This window comes from Acanthochromis polyacanthus, chromosome 1 (assembly GCF_021347895.1).
Source record: "Acanthochromis polyacanthus isolate Apoly-LR-REF ecotype Palm Island chromosome 1, KAUST_Apoly_ChrSc, whole genome shotgun sequence".
Taxonomy (NCBI): domain Eukaryota; kingdom Metazoa; phylum Chordata; class Actinopteri; family Pomacentridae; genus Acanthochromis; species Acanthochromis polyacanthus.
Window position 1 is genome coordinate 16696966 of NC_067113.1, and position 25969 is coordinate 16722934.

Sequence of the window (25969 nt, forward strand, 5' to 3'; positions counted from 1 at the left end):
TATTAAAGGTTAAATGGTTGTGATTATACTCAAAGCAGTACTTAATATTTCTGTGTGAAAGAGGTTGCCTGCCATGATCACCCCACAGAGAATTTTCACAAGATAATAATACTGTTTCACCTAATTCCCATTATTTACATCAGCAGTGTTTACACCAATGGTAACAAAACTTTGTACGCTACCACCATCATCAGACACTAGACGGATAGAAATAATAAGTAAGTGGTGATTATGGTGGAGAATTTAGCAACTAAACAGTCAGCTATTGGACTCATGAGCTGGTATTGACCTAAAACTGAAGGAAAAGTGAATATGAGAATTGGATTTGTCAGATGTACAGAAACACAAATCTAAAAAAAATCCTGATGTTGCTCCATGTCTGCAGGATGTAAAGATGCTAACACATGCTATAAAGTAATCATAGGTCAGCGTTTGGTTCTCAGTTTGTCTGCAATGAATGTAGGTGTCATTAAGCAGTAACTCCTGTGTATTACATTAAGATATGACGAGTATTTGTACAAGACTGTTTGACTTATTGAAAACTTGGCTTGGGCTTGGAGACTGTTTAGCAGAAACCAAATTTAAAACTGCTATTGAGTTGCATTGTGTGAGGTGTTGGCCTGAGGGGTTTTGCTGTTTGACCAGTCCTGGGGGAAAACTGAACAGCTGGGCCTCTGCTGCATCACATTTCTTCTTTTTAATCTATCTCACAAAATGGTAAAATCATGAGTGAAACTTCTGAATTTTCGTCACAACAATTAGAGTGCAACCTGCATTAGGGGGAAACAATGAGAGAGAAAAATGGATCCTGTTCAGGTTAATCACAGCCAGATGGGCAGAACCTCAATAGCCAAAACTCAGCAGGGATCAGATATTACAAATGGGTCTCCTGTGTACAGTACACAGCAATCTTCCTTCCTCGCACACATTAAGAAAGCTGCGTCACGCCTATAAGCACAGAAATATGAGCACACCTTTGTTTCGCACAGACGCAGAGAGAAAATGCAGAGACCACCTTCGGAACCTGCCTCAAAAACAAGTTAAACTGTTTATAGTAAATGAAGAAAAGACTCTCAGAGCTGGTCTCAGGCTTCATACATCAGTTCAAGCTGAGCAGTGGGGCTTCACAGATTGGCTTTTAAACTGTCCCAAACTTTATGGCTCCTACTTAAGGCTAATGCTACAGAAATGAAAATTTTAAAGTGCTGTCTTTGCTTTGGAGTGAGATTGATGGTATAAAATTCTGGTCTAGCCTTTGACCTTAGGGGGTCACAGCTGAAACTCACATGGAGGAAAGCTTTTATCCACTGTGGAGACCAGCATTTCTGATGTCATCAACCATTCTGTTTCCAATTACCAAATTTCTCTCAGGACGACGGAGCAATAGCCCAAATTTCATCTGTCTCATTTCAGCCTAAATCTCTACATATGTTGTCACAAAGCCAGTGGCCTCTCCCACCTATAAATGTTATATGTCATCCAGTGTTTTCTCTCTCGCTCTTGGTCAAAAGCCAGGTTTCATATCTTGTTAGCTCCCTCATGGAGTATCCAGCTTCCTACAGCCCTGCTCTCACTCTGCCTCCCGTTAATTCAATCACTGTAGAGGATGTAGTTTCAGACACATTGGCCTGTAGTTTTAGCTTTAATCTAATAGGTTTCATTTATGGAAGCCAAACCAAACTATACATATGACTTTGCTAAGAATCACATCAAAGGTTCTCCTCTTCTCACTTCTTCCCAAACTCACAATCTCCTTCTTTCCTGTCAGATGTGGAGCTGCTGTCAATGGAGAGCACTAAGGCCAGCTGCTGGGTGAATAACAAGCTGCGAGCCCACGAGGAGCAGTGGAAGGAGGACGACTGCACGTTCTGCCAGTGTGTGGATGGAGAACCTCACTGCACAGCCATGGCCTGCAAACAGAGCTGCCAGAACCCCGTGAAGATCCCTGGAGAGTGCTGTCCATTTTGTGAAGGTAGCATTCCTTCTCAAACCAAACAGTGCTTGTTTTTTATTTATTTATTTTTCTAATGTACGACTAGCATCTATATAAGCTACACATTAGCACATATACCACATGCAGGAGGCTCCCGCGGCCCTGCAGCTTTTCCACAGAGGCCGTGTCGGCATGGGCTCATTAAAGGGGAGGCCGCAGAGCATTCTTTAAGCTGCAGGGTTCTTTGTGTTCCTTTATTACCCTTGCCCGCCAAAATGAGACCCACCTGTGTGCGCGAGGCTACGGCATGCTTTTAACGCAGGAGGCTGCATAATTGAAGTGGATCCCTTTTTTAAAAAGTAATTGGTTACAGCTCGTTGGGCTGCTCCTCCCACCGAACGTGGCGAGAGGCATTTAATGGAATTTGTGATGGTGCAAGTGTGTGTTTGTGTGTGTCTTGTTCCATCCTGGTTTATTGTTGCTTTAGGAGGAAAAACTGGCCCTGATTCAAGATGTTCTGGGTACCTCTAGTCTGACTTCCGTCCAGGAGACACTCTTATCACTGGTATTTTTAGAGCTACAACAAGCTCCAGACACGTTCAACTTATTAATGGGCGACAGTTCCGCACAATAAGACAGAGAATATAATCCCCCTCAGAGTGCGACCCACCCTGGTGTAATTGCTCTACATTTATCTGTAATTACTGTTTATAAGTAGAGCACTGTAAGTAGGTAGCTATTACAGCTGGCATAAGAGCCATAGATGAAGTGTTACACCTGAGGGGCTTCGAACACATGTATATAAAACAACAAATTCATAACAGTTCCCTCATGCAAAGTTGTCATCCTCCATAATCTCTTTTGTTCTGCAGAGCCTTCGTATGAAACCGTTAGCCCCATGCTTTGTCCTCCCCTGGAGAACTGCTCCCTGTCAGAGAATGATTGCCCCTTTGGATTCCATCAAGACAAAAATGGATGTCTTCTGTGCCAGTGTCTCAACAGTAAGTCCACTTTCCTGACTTTGAGTTAAACCTAAAAGGTTAAAGTTTCAGGGAATTGCTTTGAAAAGCATGACCGATTTATACATGTCCTCTGACACGCTGCGTCTTGCAGTCTCGCGTTACAGCGGTGGACATACAGCTCTGTATTTACACGTTTGCTCATGCTGATGTCAGGGAAAAATAAAAAATTCACCACCGCTGGGTTTTGACAACAGCATGGACTTGTTCATATTCATCATGGCTTATTTGTGTCTTTGCAAAGTTCTCTTGTCTCAGGAATGTTCCTGTGAGTAGCCCCATAGCTACTCCTGCCTTTACCGTTGATGGATTGTTGTGCCCATGATCAGATGACCTCTTTCAACTCTTTCAGATGACTCCTGCCCCGACCTGGAGAAATACTGCTCCCTGCAATGCCCAACGGGATATGAGAGGGATGATTTTGGCTGTGAGGTGTGCGAGTGCAGTATCCCCACGCCCAGGTGCCGACCTTTGACCTGCACTAAGACCTGCCCTTATGGATATGTGTAAGTACACCCATCGACCTCGTGGGTTTCTCATCGCCCATGTTTAGTTACGCTCATTTTTCAACCTTTTTAGTCTGTTTAAAAGGCAGCTTGGCTTTTACAGTCATAAGACAGAAGAGTTTTAGTGGCTAGTAATCTTCGGAGAGTTTCTAATTTCGGAAAAGAACAATGTGCAATATTGAACTGTTTCTACTCAAGTTGAAATGAGGGTTAGAGGGATTTAGTTCTCCTCATTATCAAGTAATCCCCCCCTCCTGTATGCAATTTGCTTTGGTTAAATCAGAAGTTAATATTATCAAGTAGTGCCCCAAGGCTGCTGCCTGTTTAAGAAGAAGTATAACAGGCTATTGCGACAGTAGTGTGGCATCCAGGATCAAAGGGTCTACCTTGGTGGCCAATCTGAGGTGTCCAAATCTATGTGTAAGTGTGTGTTTGTGTGTGAGTAATTCACTGTGAGGTCCACACCAGCCTCTCAGCCCCCTGCAATGCCTCTCCCCCTAATCCCATTTAACCCAATCAAACATCTGGAAGTGCTCTCCCCAGGCACCACTCTCATTTCATAAATCATCATGCTGTCTCAAAACATCGATCAAAACCACATCAGGACAAAAGCGGCCTTTATGAAGCCTGTACAGTTGGGGTCCTTCTGATATTTCTTACGCTCACTCTCTGGCGCAACGGCTCGAGATGGGCCCCGATATGTGAGCAGAGGATGAGGAGGATCCTGTGGGGAACAGAGGAGCAGGAAGTCCGAGCTTTATCCTTCATAAGCAGCTGTTTAGGTCTCGCCTCAGAAGTCTGAAATCCTGTGAGAGCCTGCCAGCCTTACAATGCAGATCTGTCTTCTCACGGGACTTCTGCATGTAGCCACCACAAAGAAACAAAAAGCACAAAGGATTTCTGTTTATACAGGATGTATTGATGACATCCTGTGAGCATTGTGAGGCATATATGCAAATCTGACAGCCATAAAAGTAGGCTGAATGTAAACCTTATAAGATGTTCATATACATGTTAACACTCCACAGTCTCACCATAGTCCTTCCAGCTCTAAGTAGTGTTTTTAGCTCCGGTAGTGTGTTTTCCATCCTTCATAGCTCAAAATCATCACTGTGACCACACAGGTCATGAATGGCATTCTTCTGGCCATCACAGTTGCAGGACACTGGAAATTGTGCCGAGCCAGCAGTCCCAGACCGGGGGCCCCCCAGTGTCTCCCCAAGCCCCTCTATCCCCCTGGAGCCCAGAGCGCTGCTTGGCATTCCACACACCATCTTTAAACAAAGCCTTGCTCTAAGGTCGCAGCACTCTCTGTCTCCGTATTTGTACAGTGAGGCTCTGGCCAAACCCCTCACAATGTTGTTTCAATGGCCGTTATTGCTGTTTCAGCATAGATGGGCTCCTGTGTTTGCTGAGCCTCACATCATGCTCTGTCCTCTTTATGGGACACAGCCCCACATCACGGGTTCGAGGGGTTATTTCATTTACACCGGCGTGGCAGATAAAGATTAATAGAGTAATTATCCGAGCTTAATGAGGCCACTGCACGATACAGGAATCATCACTTACCTGCTGGGAGGAAGATAGCGAGGAAAGGCTGAGTGAGAATAAATGAGATGGAGAGGGAGGAGAGAAGGGGTAGACACAGGTCATTCTTTCATCTCGGTTTTGACAATTTATCAACTTGCAGCTCATCCATGTTTTATTAGGCAGATAATTATATCCAACTGGTCTATTTCCAGCCTCTGAGCTTCATTCTGCTCCTCTCTCTGCATGCCAGGATGTCCCTTTAACACTGTTGTGTTCTGACAACTGAGCTCAAATCGTCACTTAATTTCTAAATCGGCCATCAGCTAATTGATTATCTCTCCCTGTCTTTTTCTGTAACATCAACACAGTCCTATTATCTACATCGGCTCTAAAACTTGCCACTGTTCACTGATCTTCTTATATGACCACCAGATACTTTTGCAGCAATAAGGATGGCAACAGGGTGAATTGGAAGCATCTGAATTAGCTTTATATTTGCTCTTACAGAGTCTTTGGGTTGGTATGATGTGCAAACCGCAGGGATCTCACATGTTGGCCTTTTATTTGCCCTTCTTCAAAGGCAGCTAATATAGAGAGGGGAAAGCAGCTCCAGATGTTGATTATTCTGGACTCGGGCATCTGGGTTTCACTGTATCACAACACCATGTTGTTCCACAGATCTTAAAGAAAGCCTCAATGTGAAGCAATTTTGAACTTTGTTTGAGCTGCACAGGAGTGAGACTGTTTACTTCCTAACACACTGTTCACTTCCTGACACGCTGTTCTAAATGAATGAATGAATGAATGAAAAGTTTATTTTGAGCATTGATTAAAACAAAGAAAAAAGAGAGAAAAAGAAAGAAACAAATCAGCAATGTCCGAAAATGAGTAGGAAGAAGTGTAAAACTTATAAAACTCCTACCCCCCCGTTCTCATGATGAAGTTTTATTCCTGTGCGCCTCATCATGTGTCTGTCTGTCGGCCTGCAGGAGGAACAAGCACGGATGTGAGATGTGTCGCTGCGTCAAGTGTCCTCCCTTCACCTGCGACAAGCACTGCAGCAGCGGCTATCGACAGAACAGGAAGGGCTGCAACATCTGCATGTGTAAAGGTAATGGAGATCTCTATGGAGTGATGAGCTCATTGGGGTTAAAGAGGAACTTCACAGACTTGGTACTGTGTGACCAAAAAGTTAATGATTGCAAAAGAAACACTTCCCATCCCAGGATGCTTCTCTTCTCTAGTCAGAATGTTACTAATAATTGCTTTCGTTATATATTCATCAGCCCATTATTTCCTTGATTAGTTTACAAAATATTAAAAAAATGGTGAAAATGTCCACAACTTAAAGATGTTCAGTTTACTCTCATAACAGAGGAAAGATACTAAGAAATATTTCCATTTTAGAAGTACAGTCAGAGAATGTTGGCCTTTTTTCTTAAAAAATTTAGCGATTGTCGAAATAGTTGGCGATTTATTGATACTTTAAAAATCAGTTAATCGCTGCAGTTCTACTCAGTAGCTCGTGTAGTTTGACTTGCCTGGTTGATGTCCATGTTGTTGAAACTTCATGCAATATTTCTTCAAGATTTCTTAGAAACCTTTTCGTCAGAAATTACGTCAGGGTTTTCATTTACTTAGTAGTCCTCCCTGTGAAACGAAAATGAAAAAATATGTATAAAATTGATGGATTGAACCCTTAGCTAAATGAATACCTGGGCAATATCCCTGCCATTATTACTTTCTTGATCTCAATAACTTCATAATAATGGTTTGAAGATGCCTAGTAGTGCTGTCAACAAATATCAGCATGACAGAAAATTATGAAGTCATTGTATTTTTCAGTTGCTACACAAGAGGTGCTACCAATAGTTTATAAGGCGGTGATGATCTTTAATCGTGGGTGATCTTACTTTGGCATAAGATCTGTTTCATACAGTTCTTGATATTATATAAATTAAAAAGGGATGTTCAAACTCTTTTACTCCATATAACCGAAGCAATAGTGGGAATTACTGCAACACAATTACAGAGATATATTGTGTATCTCAGGTTTGTAACTTAGAAACAAACAAGATGATAAGCATAACAATAAGTCCTTAATACTAAAACGAGAGCAGAAAAGAAGGTAGAAGTCACAAGTAGAAGTCAAAACAGAAAAGAACAAATAGATTATGCCATTTCCAGACGATGTTTAGCTCGTCACGAGTTCAATTAAATATTTGTGTTCAGAACATAGATCATAACATCCATGGAATTCTCAAGGACAAAATTTTCAGTTTGCACAAAATTTCATTTCATTTTGATATAAAATATGCTTAGCTCATTTATTCATTCATTCATTTATTACATAGACAGTGACAGCTTGTCTTTTTTATCATTTAATTAGCTTTTCTCTGCAATGCTCTAAAGTCATTCATGACCTCCAGAGGATGAGCACTGCTTATATTTTATCAAGCTCTTGACCTTTCCTGTACATTCAGGTCAACACCTGGACTTCAGTTCATGTCACACATTGACAGTCTATCAAGACGGTTCCTGAATACGCTCCTTCTTACAATATAAGCATCACCCACCTCTGAACTGTGTAAATATCAAACTTCCTCCTGATATTTATCTTCAGTTTCTAAATAAGGTCTTAACTGTAGGCAGTGTAAGTGGCAGAGGACAGAAGGAGAAAGGAAAGCGTTGTAAGCAGAGATGAATTTCTGATACCAAGCTGCAGCTGTGATTTCCTGTGACCTTTCGCTGCTTTGCGTTGAGACTGAGACTTTTATGTCTGCTTATTTTGGTTCTTGTTGGTGTTTAGTTTTATCCAGGGGATGTGTGTGCAACTCTAATTAGATTCCCTCAACCCCTGAGTTTAAGGCCAGTACGCAGAAGCCATATTTATGCTCCACCACATTTCACGCGATTTGTTTATTTTCCCATTTTAGCTGTATTATAAATATTTCAGCCTCAAACACGCTTATGGTTTTCTCGAATGATGAAGCGATCAGTGCACCTGGCTCCCCATCTCCACAAACAGAGGGACACACACAGCCCGCTGCAAACAAACCACTGTTTACCTGATTTTGAAACTTGTGACTCAGACTCTCTTTAGGCTACTAAAATATTTACACATAGATAACTTTTTTTGGAATATGATTTTTTGTGTGTGTTTTTAGGATATAAAAATAGAAGAGAATAGACATTGAAACGTCTGTCTGAACTGTGCAACGTTGCACAGTTCACTGCCTTCAGCTTTGTTCCAGATCCCTACAAGCTTTTAAAGCCCTGCTGTGCCAGCGTTGCAATTTGGGCTCTTAACAAGGTTTATGTGTCTCAGTAACACCCCTTTAGTTTTTGTCAGTTGACAAAAATCAAGAGAAATTTATTAAGCCGCCTCTGTGGCTGCGGTATAAATTGATTATTGGCAAATAAATATGCAATGAAGGGAGGTCAAATCATGACTGTTTCTGTATATGAAGCCGTAATCACTTAGCTTTCACTTTAGCCTTTAATGAAATTGGATCTAAGACAATAACTCTGGCCCATTTTACTGTAAATCATAAAGGCGCTTAATGAAATTTCCACAGTGAATTTACAAGTTGCTTTGCCACAGCAGGCTGCGTTGCTTTGTGACTCCCCAGTAATGTCTGCGCCTTTCATGTCTGTCTCTGCAGAAAGCGGCCATGTCCCAAGCACCACTGTCCCTGCTCCGATGCCCAGCTACTGCCTCACCTCCAACGGGCACCGATATGAGGAGGGCGACGGCTGGCATGACGGCTGTCGAGACTGTTACTGCCACTCCGGACGAGAGATGTGTGTGCTCATATCGTGTCCCGTTCCCAGCTGTTCTCACCCTGTTGTCAAGCCTGACCAGTGCTGTCCGACCTGCGAAGGTACGTCTGTGTGTTTCAAACTTTTTCAAACACGGGATCAAAGGATTATTTGTAGTTATTACAACTTGAGTGTTATTTTCATAGTTTTGGCCCATCTGTAGGAATAACACATCGACTTAGTTCTGGGAATACGTCAACAAGGCTCAAAGGAAGTCTGATGGGGCAAGAAACTCAAGCAGGCAGGTTTTAAACAAACCATCATGTTGGTTGTACTCATTTGGAGTAAATGAGGGAGAATGGTACAATTGTTCACCAAGCTATTCATTAGAAACCTCCGTCCTGGCTTGCACAATGGTTTTCTAGTCCCTCTACGTACCGTACATGCTGTTTCCTCTCACACACAGTTTTCCATTGCAATTACATTTTGGCCATCGCAGCACTCAATTCTGTATCATCATAACCAATTAAACTAATGTCTACAAAAGAATATAAGACTCAAGTTTTAATAAAGTGGAACGTTTCTTTAAGAAGACAGCAGATTTGAAAGTTTTGGATCATTTTCTAGCTTTTAGATCTTAGACTTGGTGGCCTTTTGAACTTCCAAACACACAGACTCTATCTGTTTCTCTAAAAACAGAAGGCACAATGATCCACACTTCTTCTTTTTTTTTTTTATCCACCAACCTTGCAACTCATGAGGGATATTTATGGAGGAGTGACTCAGTTGGCTGTTAAAATATTTAGGAGTGAAAGAATGTCTACAACTTTCAGAAGCTCTGCGAACTTTGCAGTCAGGGGACAAACAGACTAACTCTTTGCAGATGTCTGCTGCCCTGCTGGACAGAAAGATGTTTTCACTAAATTAGTATCAAAAACAACTTGGATGGGCCCAAGGCTTCTTTTTAATGGACAGTGGTCTGTCAAGCATCCTTATTCCAGTAACATCTGAATCTGTTTGCTCTTTGTAGATTCTTGTTTCATATCATTGTGTGGCAGTTATGGTTAAGGACTGAATGAATGAATGAATGTTTGACGATGAAAGTCCACCAGGATTTGAAGTTTGAGGTGACTGTCTTTTTTTTTTTTCTTTTTGTTCTATCTACTGTAGATGAGTCAGGCAGCGGCCAGCCAGAGGGGATGGACATGGTGGTGTGCAGAGCCCCTGGGGGGGAGTTTTATGTGGAAGGGGAGACCTGGAACCTGGACGAGTGCACACGCTGCACCTGCAGGAAGGGACGCGTCCTGTGCGACACTGAAGTCTGTCCCCCGGCTCTCTGCCAGACTCCAGTCAGGAACAAGGACACCTGTTGCCACGTGTGCCTAGGTAATCATAAAAACCCGGGCTATGCAAAAGTAGGGGAACTCATGGGGTGTAAAAAAACGCCTGAATAACTCCAGGAGGGGCCATCAGAAGTTTGGGTAGAAGGCAGAGAAAGTATCAAGCTGTGTTGGATGTGCTATCAGCATGTGGTTTTGGAAGGTCTTGCATGTTGCACTCTGTCGGGTAGTTTTATGTCAGGCACACAGGCTCATAAAGAAACCAGCCAAGACCGGTTGGGTTTACATAGAGATCCTCCAGGCAGGCAGCAGCACATGTGGACTGCTTTTACCCAGCGGCCCACACCGGAGGTTCATCTAACCCTCTTTTGCTTTCAGGGAAAGAATGCAACTAATCTGTGCTGAATTTGTGCTATTTCTCCGGTTATGGGAATATAGTTTGAAACAAATGTCTACACAAATACAAAACCACACGCATATTTTATTTACAACCGTTCCCAAACGACCCAGTCGCTCTTATACACTTATAAACTTATAAACAACATATCCCAAGCACTCCCAAGCATGAGGCCCACAAATCAGCAATGCATGACTGCGCCTGAGAGCTGCTCCTTGAGAATGCCGGTCCCGCCTTATCGCTGCATCTCCCTTCACAAAAGCAGATTGTCAGAGGCCGGCCTTTGATATATGTATGGGCCTGGTCACCAGGAATGTGGGAATAATACACATCTCACTGACAGGCCCTGTGATGTATGTGCACAATGGAGTGGTGCTGTGTGTACATGCTAACGAAGTCTTTGGTCATGAAAAGGCAATAGATCTCAGGCCTGCGGGGGTCTGATGAGAGAGACAGATAAGGTCCCAGCCTGAGCTGACATCTCCCATATGGAGTCGCTTGCGTTTGTGTTTAACACAGTAAAGCAGCTTATCTTGAGTGCAACCCTAAAGGCCCAATAACCTTTTGTGGACAGCGTGGTTAAATGTAGGAGTTGTGTAGAAGCAGGCGCCTTACTGTACTTTTATACAACTTGGATAAAAGTAGCGTTTTCCTTTTAAAAACAGCCTTTCTCTACAAGCTGTAACCTTACATTTCCAGGTAAAGAGGCTATAAAGTGACATACCACACAGTCTTATGTTTCACCTTTGTGGTTTTTTGATGATTGACCCTATTTACACCTGTGTGCACCTGTAGATGAGACCCGAAGCCCCTTGCTGCCAGTGAACAACAGCCAGATGGAGTACTGCATAACCAGCGATGGAGACGTGCTGCTCGCTGGAGACTCCTGGAAAGCCAACGCCTGCACCAGCTGCACCTGCAACAACGGCACCATTCAGTGCTTCTCTCAGCGCTGTCCTGCTGCCAACTGCAGGGTGCCCGTTCTGCGCAAGGGCCAGTGCTGCCCACACTGTCTCGGTGAGTATTTAAGTGCGACGCAGTAAAGAGAAAGCACCCTTTTATAAAGTACATGTGCCAAAGTTGTCTTTAGACTTGGCTTTGAGTGTTTTTATTACACTAAAAATACAAAAAAGTGACTTTAGACACACTAAATATGGTTTATATTCCATACTAAAATGTAGTTTATGTAACGCTTCCACTTACTGTGCAAAAATACCACCCTTTATAAGAAGTGGTGCCACTGGAACAAGACACAGCCTGTTGAGGGAAAGCTATAATTCATAATGCTACATGTCAGAAGAGAGGGAATGCCAGTGTCCAGACTGAATGTGTTTGTGTGCGTTTGCTCATTAGACGTAGCCACTCTGGCGCTCCATAGGCAAACACGATCACTCACAAAACATTCCATGTGACACACATACATGCACACCGTCCACTCAGAGCAAAAACATTCCTCAAGCATCCGCACATTCACACGTGTTTCCTGTCCCCAGCTGAATCGGCCTGCGACACTCTCCCAGCGGCACAGGAAGGCAAAGTTCCATGTCAGCTTTTCCTATAGAGGAAAACCCCAGCATAGGCTTCCATTGTTCGCCCTGATATGTAGCCGTTTCACCAGGGCTTTTGTTTTTGTTATTTGCCCAATGGAAAACAGAGCTTTTTACGTAATGCCTCAACAAAGCGTTACAGTGGAAGTTAAGAGGACAGATCCTATAAACACAGCTTATCAGCTGAGACACCAGGGAGTTTATACACTACCTCACAGCTAGAAATATTTATGCCTGGCATGCTTCGCACAACAACAAGTCGTGTTGGTAACGGATATTATTTCCGCCTGGGCAGACGTGACCACATCGGTGCCTGTGATGGTGTCCACAAACGCTCCCAAGACAACAGTCACTACCACAGTGGAGAGTGCTCTGTGGATCACTACTGCCACTGTGCCACCCATCATTGCTGAAACAGGTACCTGCCTATTAAATATTCTCCTCCTCTACCATCTCTGCACACACGTCCACTCTACAATGGTAACTCCGTCTTAGCTAGTTGGCATGTTTGTCATTTTGTCCCTGCCAGTCCCTGTGAGTGTGTAAACTAATGGAGGGGATTAGGGATGGCTTGATGAATGAGCGAAACATACTAACTCATGCTGAACTAAAACAATAATGATAAATGGACACGGGCAAAAACATGATCCCTCTTAGGACGCTGAGCGTTAATTCTTTAACTGAGCTGGGAAATCTGCCAAAGGCTAAGGCGAAGAAATAAGCTGTTTTCAATTTAGATTTCGCAAATCCTGCAGGCAAAGTAATGATCAAACCTTTTTTGTGGGCTGCATATTCAAACTCAATGCTGTCTGTGTCCCACAGAGGAGCCGGGCTTGGGTGAGACTTACCCCAGCCAGACGGAGATGGCCCTCATTTACCAGTCAGCCGCCTGGATCCTGGCAGGCCTCCTCCTAGCCATCATCATCTTTCTTGTCGTGGCGCTGCTCATCAACAAGAAAAAGAAGTGGGTGCAGATGTCCTGCTACAGTGCACCAAAGAAGGTGAGAGGTCAACTGTAAATCACAATCAGCTTATGATTTTGAAGCCCTTGCTTAAGATGGCGCTTTATTGCAGACTTCCTCATATAGATAGCTGTGTGTGCCACGTTTACGTGAAGATAAGTCAGGACGCATTTTCCTTGATCTTCCAGTTCCTTCTTGAACCAGTGCTAAAGATGTCATGACTTTAGGATTAATGTAGTTTCCCTTTTTCTCTGTATTTCCAGATGGTAGAAAGTCACGTCAGTCATAAAATCTCTACCATGAAATAAGACAGAAAAATCTGAATTCATCAGAAGTCCTCTCTTTTACAGCGAACAAGCGCATAAATTAGCAAACTGTCATCACATGCGATCTGTGAATTGACTTGCGGCTTCAATCTAACCCCGAGGGATTGTTTTGTTTGTGCATTTTCCCTTGCAGACAGTGATCCTCAAGAAGCATGTAAACAAGAATTCAGTGGTCTACATGGAGCCTTCCAAGGAGAACAAATTTCAGAATGTGAAGAGCGACTGCGGCATCATCCACTTCTCTCCGGAGATGGGCTCCCCCTGCATGGACAAGATGACCATCCCCAGGGCCAAGATCTGCCTGGGCAACGACTGGACACCGCGCTAAAAAACAAAACAAAACAAAACAAAAACCCGTCTCACTCTGCAGATCAGAGCTGTCCGGCACCTCCCACTCTCTCCTGCTGTATCCCTGGTGGTTAGTGTAACAGTGCACACACCTCGGCCGCCGCCTTCTTCCCATCCTTTTCTTTGTGTGACAGTAAAACCGAGGATGCTCTCCATGAGACCAAGCAAGTGACCACTGTTTCTTTCATTATGTGTCCATTATTCTTCTGTATTTGGGTGGAGTGACATGCTGGGAGGTGGATGGACGGGGTGGACACATAAAAGGACACAGCCACCCTGGGCTCTGCTTTAAAACAGAGAAGGAGGCCGCCAGAGAGGCTCCTCTCCTCTCAGACTTTGACTGTGAACATGATATTATTATTGCTTATTATTGCCTCTTTTGAAACTGGAACTTTGGGGCAATAAGAGGAGCATAAAAAAGCTTTGGGACAGGGCTGTAGTTTAAAGGGGGCGTAGAGGATGCTACCCCCCTAAGAGCAGCAGTGCTTCATGGATGTAATCATTGTCATCAGCAGGGAGCCCAAAGGAACTGGTAATCCTGTTGGATCAAACTGGGTTCTGCAGCCAAATCACAAGTCGGCAGGCTTTACGTAGACCCCCAGATCCAAACCCCTGCTTTAGAATGTGTGGTTTCCAGCTTAGTTTTTGTATATTTCTACAGTATTTGTACTAGATGTAGTGTTGTTCTTGGCCACCTCTTGTTTTTATTATGGGTGTCTCTGTGGGGCCAGATTGAAACATTTTGAAATGCCAGTCTAAACATTCCCCCCCATCCGGTACAGGAAGGACACGCTTCCCAGATAATAGCGTTGCTTCTACCTTCAAATGACCTGAGTCATTCCATTCAAAAATCTCCCACAACAAACCGCATTTCCTTCAAATGAAATATCTGAACCTACTCTCCAAACTGGTCCGCAACGCAGCAGCCAGTAGTCAAAGTTGTACTCTTTAAGAAGGAATCAGCCAAGAATTAATCTCAAAACAGAATGGAAGTGGTGCTCATCCAGACAGAATGGGATTTTATTGTCAGCAGAGGAGACAAAATGGTGCCAGACGCTTCATCTGGACCTGTAAGGAATGTCTTTGATGCTATGCCTCACTTCTTCGGAATCAGAATAACCTTAATAATCCCCATAATTTTGTTCACAGCTATGTGTGTGTGGGGAGCTACTGTTCACACATGCCAGTGATGGTTAGTAACAATTCTTTTTAAAGCCTTAATTCTATAGCCTTAATGCATTTTCTTTGTTATCTTGTTTTTGTTTATTAACTGTTTGCCCATATCAAAACAAAACCTGTAATTTATTCACCCACTATTAAGATGAACAGATTGTGTTGTGCAGTTATGGTTCTCATCAGCTCTTCAGATACAGGAGAATTATGAGATGTGTCGACATGTAAGTTTAAGGGGAGCTCATTAGCATCTGTACATAATGGTACACGTTACGACATCAGAGCGTGTTAAAGAAACGTAGCACTTTTCTTTGGAGCCAGTGTTTTAGAAAGCACCCTGCAGGATTCTTGGAGGGATAAAGGCCCTAATCAGGGATTTGATAAGCAGAGATGTTAAACCACTCAAGTGAACACGCTGTTGCAGCTAGAGGCTCCGTACCAGTCTGATCAGTGCGGGGAAGGACAGAATCTGAGAAGCATTGCAAAACAACCTGGGCTTTCAACAGAAAAAAAAAAAAAGTTGGATCAGAGCTATCAATCTATTGCCAATATCTTAATACAAAGACCATTTTGATGCCAAAATTGGTTGGAGACCAATTTGTATTGAAGTGTTTTCGTAACTTGGTAGACTTGTATCTGTTTGAATCATGACTACGTGCTTTAAAATGAAGAGGCGACTGTAAAAGCTTGCGCAATTCTTTGTTCTTCTATGTGTAAAAAAAAAAAGTAGTTTAAATAAGTAGGACAGAAGAGTACCTTATTTATTTTTTCACATAGCTTTATTTATTAATACTAAACTATAGTTTGAGAATTTTTTTTTTTTGGAAAATGAACTTTTAGTAGCCAAAGCTGCTGTACATTGTAGACCATTTACCATTTCTATCTGCTATATTCTATACAACCTTATTTATTTCACTGTTGCAAATCTTGTAAATATGTTTCCCAGATGATGATCTGTAACATTTACACTTTTTTTGAAAAATAAATGTGTGAACCAAAGTGGCCTGCAGTTGTGATACTTAAACTGCATTAGAGGACCAATTCCCCAAAGTGCACTGTCGTCATCCAAGATGGTATCTGTTAGCAGTTTTGATTCACTTGCATGCTACTGCACATCTGCTCCTGGAGTTTTGCTCCAAATGGGAATTTGTCTTCTCTTAGTTTCTTTAAATCTGATCGTTCTCTTGCTTACCACAGTTATTTCCTTATCTCAGTAGCACGAGCAGGCCGAGGAAACGGATACGGACTTTGCTTTGTTGAACTTTGCAAACGACTGTTCAAGTTAATTATCAAGTCCATTAATTGTGTGTCGTGGCGTAAAACATAACGTTATATAATTTAAATAATAGTGTGGTGTGTCCACATAACTGGGAAACTTTGTCCTGCAGCCCCTCAGAGTCAGAGAATTTTGACTATTTTAAAAATGTGATTTAGTGTCAGAGGCAGAGCCAGTAGTGATGAGGGGATTACTGCTGTCAGTATGGAAGGAACAGGTGAGCTGTTGGAACAGAGTAAACAAGCAAGCATTAGTTCCAATACTTTCTATGCCCAAACCATAGTACTGACCCATTTTATGTTTTATCATTAAAAGATAGTAAATGCACAAAGCCCACAATTGAAAGGGAATAGGATGAGATAAAAACATTTACTTTCATTACTGATGTAAAATGTAGCCGCAAGGGGACACAAGCCAGTGTCTTATTGTGCCGGTCCCAAGCCCGGATAAATACAGAGGGTTGTCAGGAAGGGCATCCGACGTAAAACTTTGGCCAAATCAATCATGCGAATCAAACGTATGACTTCCATACCGGATCGGTCAAGGGTTAACAATGACCGCCATTGGTGCTGTCGAACTGCAGGGTGCCACTGGAAAATGGACTACTGTTGGTCGAAGAAGGAGGGGAGGAAAGTGTGTTCGTAGGAAAAGAGAGAAGAGGAACACCAAGAGTCTAGGACTGAGAGTAGGGACTTTGAATGTTGGAACTATGACAGGAAAAGATAGAGCTGGTTGACATGATGCAGAGGAGGAAGGTGGACATACAGTGTGTCCAGGAGACCAGGTGGAAAGGTAGTAAAGCTAGAAGTTTAGGAGCAGGGTTCAAGTTGTTCTATCATGGTGTAGATAGGAAGAGAAATGGAGTAGGAGTTATCTTGAAGGAGGAGTTTGTTAGGAATGTCCTGGAGGTAGAAAGAGTGTCAGATCAAGTGATGAGCCTGAAGCTAGAAATCGAAGGTGTGATGTTCAATATTGTTAGTGGGTATGCTCCACAGGTAGGATGTGAGCTGGAGGAGAAGCAAAAATTCTGGTTGGACCTTGATGAAGTAATGCAGAGCATCCCTAGAAGTGAGAGAGTTGTCATAGGTGCAGACTTCAATGGACATTTTGGTGCAGGAAACAGAGATGATGAGGAGGTTCTGGACAGGTTTGGTATCCAGGAGAGGAACACAGAAGGACAGATGGTGGTTGACTTTGCAAAAAGGATGGAAATGGCTGTAGTGAATACTTTCTTCCAGAAGAGGCAGGAACATAGGGTGACCTATAAGAGTGGAAGTAGGAGCACGCAGGTAGACTACATCTTGTGTAGATGGTGTAATCTGAAGGAGATCAGTGACTGCAAAGTAGTGGTAGATGAGAGTGTAGCCAGACAGCATAGGATGGTGGTGTGTAGGACGACCCTGGTGGTGAAGAAGATGAAGAGGGCAAAGGTTGAGCAGAGGACCAAATGGTGGAAGCTGAAAAAGGAAGAGTGTTATATGATTTTCAGGAAAGAGTTGAGACAGGCTTTGGATGGTCAGGAGGTGCTTCCAGATGACTGGACAACTACAGCAAATGTGATCAGGGAGACTGGTCGGAGAGTACTTGGTGTGTCATCTGGAAGGAAAGGAGATAAGGAGACTTGGTGGTGGAATGAGGAGGTGCAGGAGTGGATCCAGAGAAAGAGGTTAGCTAAGAAGAAGTGGGACACTGAGAGGACTGAAGAGAGTAGACAGGAGTACAGGGAGATGCAGCGTAAGGTGAAAGTAGAGGTGACAAAGGCCAAACAAGGGACTTACAATGACTTGTATTCTAGGTTGGACAGTAAGGAGGGAGAGAATGACCTATATATGTTGGCAAGGCAGTGAGACAGAGATGGGAAGGACGTGCAGCAGGTTAGGGTGATAAAGGATAAGGATGGAAGTGTGTTGACAGGTGCCAATAGTGTGATGGGAAGATGGAAAGAGTACTTTGAAGAGTTGATGAATGAGGAAAATGAGAGAGAACGAAGAGTAGAAGAGGTGACTGTTGTGGACCAGGAAGTAGCAAAGATTAGTAAGGATGAAGTGAGGAGGGCATTGAAGAGGATGAAGAGTGGAAAGGCACTTGGTTCTGATGATATACCTGTGGAGGTATGGAAGTGTCTCGGAGAGGTAGCAGTAGAGTTTCTGACTGGGTTGTTCAACAGGATCTTAGTGAGAAGATGCCCGAGGAATGGAGGAGAAGTGTGCTGGTGCCCATCTTTAAGAACAAGGGAGATGTGCAGAGTTGTGGCAACTACAGAGGAATAAAGCTGATGAGCCACACGATGAAGCTATGGGAAAGAGTAGTTGAAGCTAGACTAAGGGCAGAGGTGAACATCTGTGAGCAGCAGTATGGTTTCATGCCAAGAAAGAGTACAACAGATGCAATATTTGTTTAAGGATGTTGATAGAGAAGTACAGAGAAGGTCAGAAGGAGCTGCATTGTGTCTTTGTAGATCTGGAGAAAGCTTATGAAAGGGTGCCCAGAGAGGAACTGTGGTTTTGTATGAGGAAGTCTGGAGTGGCAGAGAAGTATGTTAGAGTGGTGGAGGACATGTATGAGGAATGTAAGACAGTGGTGAGGTGTGCTGTAGGTGTGACAGAGGAGTTCAAGGTGGAGGTGGGACTACATCAGGGATCAGCTCTGAGCCCCTTCTTGTTTGCTATGGTGATGGACAGGATGACAGACGAGGTTAGACAGGAGTCTCCATGGACTATGATGTTTGCAGATGACATTGTGATCTGTAGTGAGAGCAGGAAACAGGTGGAGGAGAAGCGAGAGGCATGGAGGTTTGCCCTGGAAAGGAGAGGAATGAAGGTTAGCCGCAGCAAGACGGAGTGTCTGTGTGTGAATGAGAGGGACCCAAGTGGAAGAGTGAGGTTACAGGGACAAGAGATCAAGAAGGTGGAGGATTTTAAGTACTTAGGGTCAACAGTACAGAGCAATGGAGAGTGTGGAAAAGAGGTGAAGAAGTGTGTACAGGCAGGCTGGAACGGCTGGAGAAAAGTGTCAGGTGTGATGTGTGATAGAAGAGTTTCAGCTAAAATGAAAGGAAAGGTTTACAAAACTGTGGTGAGACCAGTGTTGTGTTGTTTGGTCTGGAGACTGTGTCCCTGAGGAAAAGACAGGAGGCAGAGCTGGAGGTAGCAGAACTGAAGATGCTGAGGTTCTCTTTGGGAGTGACCAGGATGGATAGGATCAGGAATGAGTACATCAGAGGGACAGCACATGTTAGAGGCTTTAGAGATAAAGTCAGAGAGGCCAGACTGAGATGGTTCGGACATGTCCAGAGGAGAGAGAGTGAATACATTGGTAGAAGGATGCTGAGTTTCCCACTGCCAGACAGGAGACCTCGAGGAAGACCAAAGAGGAGGTTTATGGATGTGGTTAAAGAGGACATGAAGGTAGTTGGTGTGAGAGAAGAAGATGCTGCAGACAGGGTTAGATGGAGGCAATTGATTCGCTGTGGCGACCCCTGAAGGGAAAAGAAGAAGAAGAAGAAGAAGAAGACTTGCTGATGACCACTTCCGGCCTCAGAAAATAACAAAAAAACGGACCTTTCATCGTTTCTGTCTCTTGCTGATTTTATTTTCTTGTTATTGTAAATATAAAATGAAAATCAAAGCATTTAAAAAATTACATTAGCAAGTTGTTATGCTGTGAGTAACAAACGTGCAGACAACAGTGCAATAAGTATTCTTTATTCGTGAGCATTAGATATCTGTGAACACTAATTTGCTTGATATTTGATATCGCAAAAAAGGACATTGTGATGTTGTAAAGAATAGTGTTGGAGATTTGCCCTTTACCTGATCTTCTCATATTTTTGAAATTTAAGTTGTGATGGAACTGTTTCCTTGCAGAGGAAAAAGAGATGATAGTGTTATTAGAAAGTGCAACATGTTTTATTTTACTTTTTAATTTTTTTAATTTAATGTTTTTATTTCTTCTTTTATTTCATTTTTAAGGTTTGGATATCCTTGAACACTTACAGTGCCTATCATAAGTATTCACCCCCTTTGATGTTTTACCCTTTTATTGCTTTCATAAAGCAATCATGGTCAATAAAATGTAGCTTTTTTAACAAGAAAATTTATTGGAAAAAACTCTTTAATGTCAAAGTGAAAACAGATTTCTATAAAGTAATGTTAATGAAAGAAAATTATGTAAATGAAAAATAATTGTTTGCATAATTATTCACCCCCTTCAAGTCAGTATTTAGTAGATGCACCTTTGGCTGCAATCACAGCAGTGAGTCTGTGTGGATAGGTCTCAATCAGTCTTGCACATCTGCCCACTGCAATTTTGCTCCATTCTTCTTTGCAAAACTGCTCAATCTCTGTCAGGTTGCGCGGGTATCGGGCATGAACAGCCCTTTTCAAGTCCAGCCACAAATTCTCTGTAGGATTGAGGTCTGGGCTTTGACTCGGCCACTCCAGAACATTTACCTGGTTCTTTTTTTACCATTCCTGTGTAGCTTTTGCAGTATGTTTTGGATCATTGTCTTGCTAGAAAATAAATCTTCTCCCAAGACATAGTTCTCTTGCAGACTGAAAAAGATTGTCCCCCAGGATTTCAGTGTATTTTGCAGCATTCATTCTGCCCTCTATCTTTACAAGCCTTCCAGGTCCAGTTGCTGAGAAACATCCCCACAGCATGATGCTGCCACCACCATGCTTCACAGTGGGGATGGTGTGTTTTTGGTGATGTGCAGTGTTTGGTTTCCGCCAAACATGACGTCTTGTCTGATGGCCAAAAAGCTCAATTTTGGTCTCATCAGACCAAAGAATCTTCATCCACTTGACCATGGAGTCTTCCACATGCTTTTTGGCAAACTCTAGTCAAGATCTAATATGACTTCTCTTCAACAGTGGCTTTCTCATTGCCACTCTTCCATAAAACTGAACGATGAAGAACCCGGGCAGCAGTTGCTACATGCACAGTCTCTCCCATCTCAGCAGCTGAAGCTTGTAACCCCTTCAGAGTCATTGTAGGGGTCTTGGTGGCTTCTCTCACTAGTCTCCTACTTGCACGGTCACTCAGTTTACGAGGGTGGCCTGATCTGGCAGATTCACACAAGTGCCATATTCCTTCCATTTCTTGATAATTGATTTCACTGAACTCTGGGGGATGTTCAGCGCCTTGGAAATTTTTTTGTAACCATCCCCTGAATTGTACAGCCATGGCCATAAGTTTGGACACAAGTACCATGACGCTTGTGAATCTTAGAAAATACCACAAAATTGTCACTTACAATATAAATACCAGTCATAGCCATCAACCAAAATGAAATACAGATATTTCCAGTGCATAAATTTGATGTTTGACAGCAAATATTGGCATTGGAATATTAACTGCAAATTGTTGCACAAATTTTGTCATTGACTGACAAAAGTTTTTCATATAAGAACACCATTAGCATTTGTTTTCTTGGGGTGTACTTAATTCTGAGGGGTGAACAGACAATTGACTGCAGCAAAATGGCCAAGAGCAGGAATTATGAACCCATGAAGAGAGCACAGATCCACATTCTGCATCAGGAGGGATTGACTTGCCGCCAGATTGCTGACCGTCTCCAGATTTCTTACTCTGGCGCCGCTAAAGCACTACGTATCATCAAACAGACGAAGTCTTATGATGAGCGACGGCGAACTGGACAACCCAGACTCGCATCAGTCAGAGACGACTGCCACTTGGCGAGAATGAGCTTACGGGATCGTAGGAAGACCGCTACTGACCTTAGGCAGGATTGGCAGAACTCTTCCGGATCAAAGGTGTCCCTCAGAACAGTACGACGCCGGCTTTGTCAAAGTGGACTGAAGTCTTGTAAGGCACGCAGGAAACCTCTAATCACTCCTACACAGAGAAAGAAGAGACTGACATGGGCCGGGACTCACAAGACTTGGACTGATCGTCAGTGGTGGAAAGTTCTGTGGTCGGATGAATCATCTTTCAACCTATTTCATACACCTGGAAATATCCGAGCTCGCCGAAGACCTGGAGAACAATACAGGAATGATTGTATTGTTCCAACAGTGAAACATGGAGGCGGATTGGTTATGATTTGGGGATGCATGTCGTATGATGGAGTTGGCCAGATGAAGGTCATTGAGGGCACTGTGAACTCCGAGGCATATCAAAGTGTTCTGACCAGTCATATGCTCCCTTCAGCTCGCCAACTCTTTGGTAGACGTCGGAAATATGTGTTCCAACAAGATAATGCTCCATGCCACACTTCGAAGTCAACCAAGGCATAGTTCACACAGAACAGAGTAGATGTCATGGATTGGCCACCTCAGTCACCGGACATGAATCCCGTCGAAAACTTATGGAAGGACTTGAAAGTGGCTGTAGCTGAGCGCAAACCAACCACAAAACAAATGCTGAAGACAGTCCTGATGGAAGAATGGTCCAATATATCTCCAGAGAGGTGTCACATTGGTATCTAGCATGCCGACTAGGGTAGCGGATCCGTGTGCTGCAAAGGGGATGTCCACAAAATACTGAAGTGTTTGGGTGATAATACACAACTCCTGAGAAGTATATTAAGTTTCATATTTTAAAAAAAACATCAAAAGAGTTTGGTGTCATTTTGTTATTCTTACCAAATTCGGTTGTGAAAGAACTGCATTTTTTTTTGTTATTTTCTTCTAATACTATGTTTTGGGAACAAAGTTGTTCCAATTGTTGGAATTTATTGATAATATTATATCCCTTGTTGATTTGTTGACTAATTAAACTGGTGCTGTCAAAAATATTAGTTATGTTCTGTAACAGACATCAAAACAGACATAAGTCATGTTGTGTCCAAACTTATGGCCATGGCTGTACTTCTCAAAAACCCTTTCCCTGAGTTGCTTAGAGTGTTCTTCTGTCTTCATGGTGTAATGGTAGCCAGGAATACTGATCAACCACTCTCTGGACCCTTCAGACACAGGTGTTTTACAACTCAATCACTTGAAACACACCCACACCACTCAGGTGATCTTCATTTCACTAATTGTGTGACTATTGGCAACAATTTGATGGACCTCTATTGAATTAGACCATTAAAGAGGGGGTGAATAAGTATGCAATTATTTTTATTTATATAATTTTCTTTCATTGACATTACTTTATAGAGATCTGTTTTCACTTTGACAGAGTTTTTTCCAATAAATTTTTGTGTTAAGAGAGCCAAATTTTATTGACCATGATTGATTTATGAAAGCAATAAAAGGGTAAACCATCAAAGGGGGTGAATACTTATGATAGGCACTGTATTTGAATAGAATATAGATTCTGATAAATCCTCATTGTGAAGCAACTCTTACTTGCACTGAATTGGAAATATTTTAGAAAAACACACTGAATTACAAGGCAAGGCTAATAGTAATAGGACGTGATCTAAAGTGGGCCGGTCTGAGGCATGAAAGTCCAGGGCTGAAAATGAGTCCCACTCCGGCCCTGCAATGGGCTAATAAAACACCGGAAGACATGCGGGCCAGGCCTGGAAACCTGGAAAATCCTGAGTGTCGGCTGCACTGTTGTTCTGACTTGTCCAGCAAAGCTCGCTCATAAACTTCAAGGTGAGGAAGCTTCTCCAGAAGGATCAATAAAGCAAACAGTGGGGTTGGTTTCCCAGGCTTTGAATATGTTAAATGTTGCAATATGAAGCTGTCAAAGTTGTGTTCATAACTCTGTAAACATTCCCAACGTCTATCTACACAAAATTCATGAGTATCAGCTCCGTAAATGAAAGGAGATTATGAGGTAATCCTCAATAGTCAAATTGATAGTCATCATTATCCTCAGGCTGAGAATGGCTGTTTATATTCCTAAATACACACATACATCAAATCACAGCATGTGGGGAAAAAGTGATTTATTCCTTCTTTTCATCTTGTTGCTAATTTTGAAATGTAAAACTCTTAATAATGACAGAATCTTCAGTAAAAAGCCCTTACTCTTTCAAATTCTACAGTTCTATTAAGGCAATAAAGTCCACTCATCCTTTTGTTCAGAGAACCACAAAACACTGGAAAGCTTTGGGAAAGTTATTGATCTTGGCCCTAGTGGCTGAAATACAGTTTAATATTTTAACAGAAAATCACCTGTTTCTTTGGATCTCAAATTTCTCAAATAGAAAAGTTATCGATATGTCTGTCTTCAGTTGCTGCAAGTCCAAGGATGAAAACAGTCTCTGGGAGTCTGCTGAGTCTCAGACAAAGTGGAATATCTCCCATCTGGTGGAATTTGTTGGTTTTCACATTAGGACCTTGTAGTAGTCGTCCTTATAGCTGTACAACACCACCACAGCCACCCTGCAAGAGGACAACATTTGTCTGTTATAAAAATTAGAATCATTCATGGTGGAATTCCAAGTAGAACATCTCAAAATCAGGACAATGAAATTCAGCCAGGAGGGTTTCCATGAATCTAGACTAAGAGCCAGTCCTGTTGAAATAACAGCAGACAACTCTGCCAAGAGGACATGTCCGGGGTATCGGCACCCCATAACTCACTGGAGAAATGAAAATCATCTAAATACCTAAAATCCCTCTCCGGTCATCGATTAAACCCCTAAAAACTCATCTCAGTGTATTACAGTTATATATTTAGGACTTTTTTCCATGAAAATAATCTCCTCTTGACCTAAAATGATTTAAATGTAACTGTACACCATTGCTTCCTCTAAAATGTACAGATCTACGAAGTCCCTACATCTGTCACCATGCACCAATTCCCAATCAATGCTCTAAGTTCTCTGTGAAACACAACAGCAAGTTGTAAGATTGGAGTAATTTGTCATACACGTTCAGAAAGGGAACCGATTCTGAAGAAGAATGATGATACATAAAAACTGCAGTTTGACACAATTATTTCTCTCAGTTTGTTGTTCAGATTTGTGTTTTTGAACATTGGTAGACGGCATTTTTAAGGTGGTACTGCTCAATCAAGGCACTGGTTATTTTACTCATATGTCTTCTAGTATCAATCAATCAATCAATCAATCAATCAATCAATCAATCAATCAATCAGAATTTATTTATAGAGCACTTTACAACACTCAAAGTGACCAAAGTGCTTTCCAGTTAAAAACAAATAACAAAATTGGAAATAAAAGCAGATTAAAACAAAACAACAATAGAACACATGTCAGGGAAATAAAATCAGATAAAGCAAGATAAAATAATATACAATAAAATATAACAAAATAAAATAGAATAAAATGTCACCACATTACTGTGTATTAAAAGGCAGTCTGAAAAAATGCGTTTTGAGCTGGGCTTTGAAAAGGCCAAAGTTGGTGATGGTGCGCAAGTCAGGAGCCAGTTTGTTCCAGAGTCTGGGCCCAGCAACTGAAAAGGCTCGATCACCCCAGCGTTTACACCTGGTCCTCGGGACTTCCGGAAACAGCTGATTAGTTGACCTTAACGCCCTGCTAGGGTTACGAACAGAGAAAAGCTCAGTCAAATAAATAGGCGCAAGGCCGTTAAGGGCTTTAAAAACAAAGTTACATTTTAAAATCTATCCTAGCGGAAACTGGAAGCCAGTTTTTAACCATCGTATTATGGTTAAAAAGTTATTTTTTATTTATATATTTTTTAAAACCAAGGTAGGGTCTTTAAAATGTGAAATCACTATTACCGTTTAAGTCAAAATGATCACTTTGAACATTGGTGCTCTACAGTTCTGCTACTCGAGCAGCTTGCTTTAAAGGTGAAGTAATGAACTATTGGAATATTCTGTACAAACATTCATGGTCCCCAGAAAAAGAGAACCTACTCAATCCCCTAGACTTCTTTCTTGTGCGAACATAAAGGTCACTTTTTGGGTTTTAGTGTGCAATTTCAACAACTATAGG

General features: G+C 42.3%; 2 protein-coding genes across 2 annotated transcripts in view; one reads left to right on the forward strand and one right to left on the reverse strand.

The window, feature by feature from the left end:
• crim1 (cysteine rich transmembrane BMP regulator 1 (chordin-like)) overlaps window positions 1–15842 on the forward strand; it is a 33906-nt gene extending 18064 nt beyond the window's left edge. Inside the window, exons 6-15 of the mRNA XM_022195487.2 lie at window positions 1769–1972; window positions 2806–2934; window positions 3305–3458; window positions 5978–6099; window positions 8654–8872; window positions 9921–10136; window positions 11283–11504; window positions 12330–12452; window positions 12857–13035; window positions 13456–15842. Coding sequence (XP_022051179.1) covers window positions 1769–1972; window positions 2806–2934; window positions 3305–3458; window positions 5978–6099; window positions 8654–8872; window positions 9921–10136; window positions 11283–11504; window positions 12330–12452; window positions 12857–13035; window positions 13456–13650 — 1763 coding nt within the window. The 3' untranslated portion in view covers window positions 13651–15842. The remainder of the gene's footprint in view (window positions 1–1768; window positions 1973–2805; window positions 2935–3304; window positions 3459–5977; window positions 6100–8653; window positions 8873–9920; window positions 10137–11282; window positions 11505–12329; window positions 12453–12856; window positions 13036–13455) is intronic.
• An 8129-nt stretch (window positions 15843–23971) lies between these two features.
• The window catches only part of eif2ak4 (eukaryotic translation initiation factor 2 alpha kinase 4), a 30458-nt gene continuing 28460 nt past the window's right edge, over window positions 23972–25969 (reverse strand). The window contains 1 exon segment of the mRNA XM_022195486.2: window positions 23972–24425. Coding sequence (XP_022051178.2) covers window positions 24368–24425 — 58 coding nt within the window. The 3' untranslated portion in view covers window positions 23972–24367.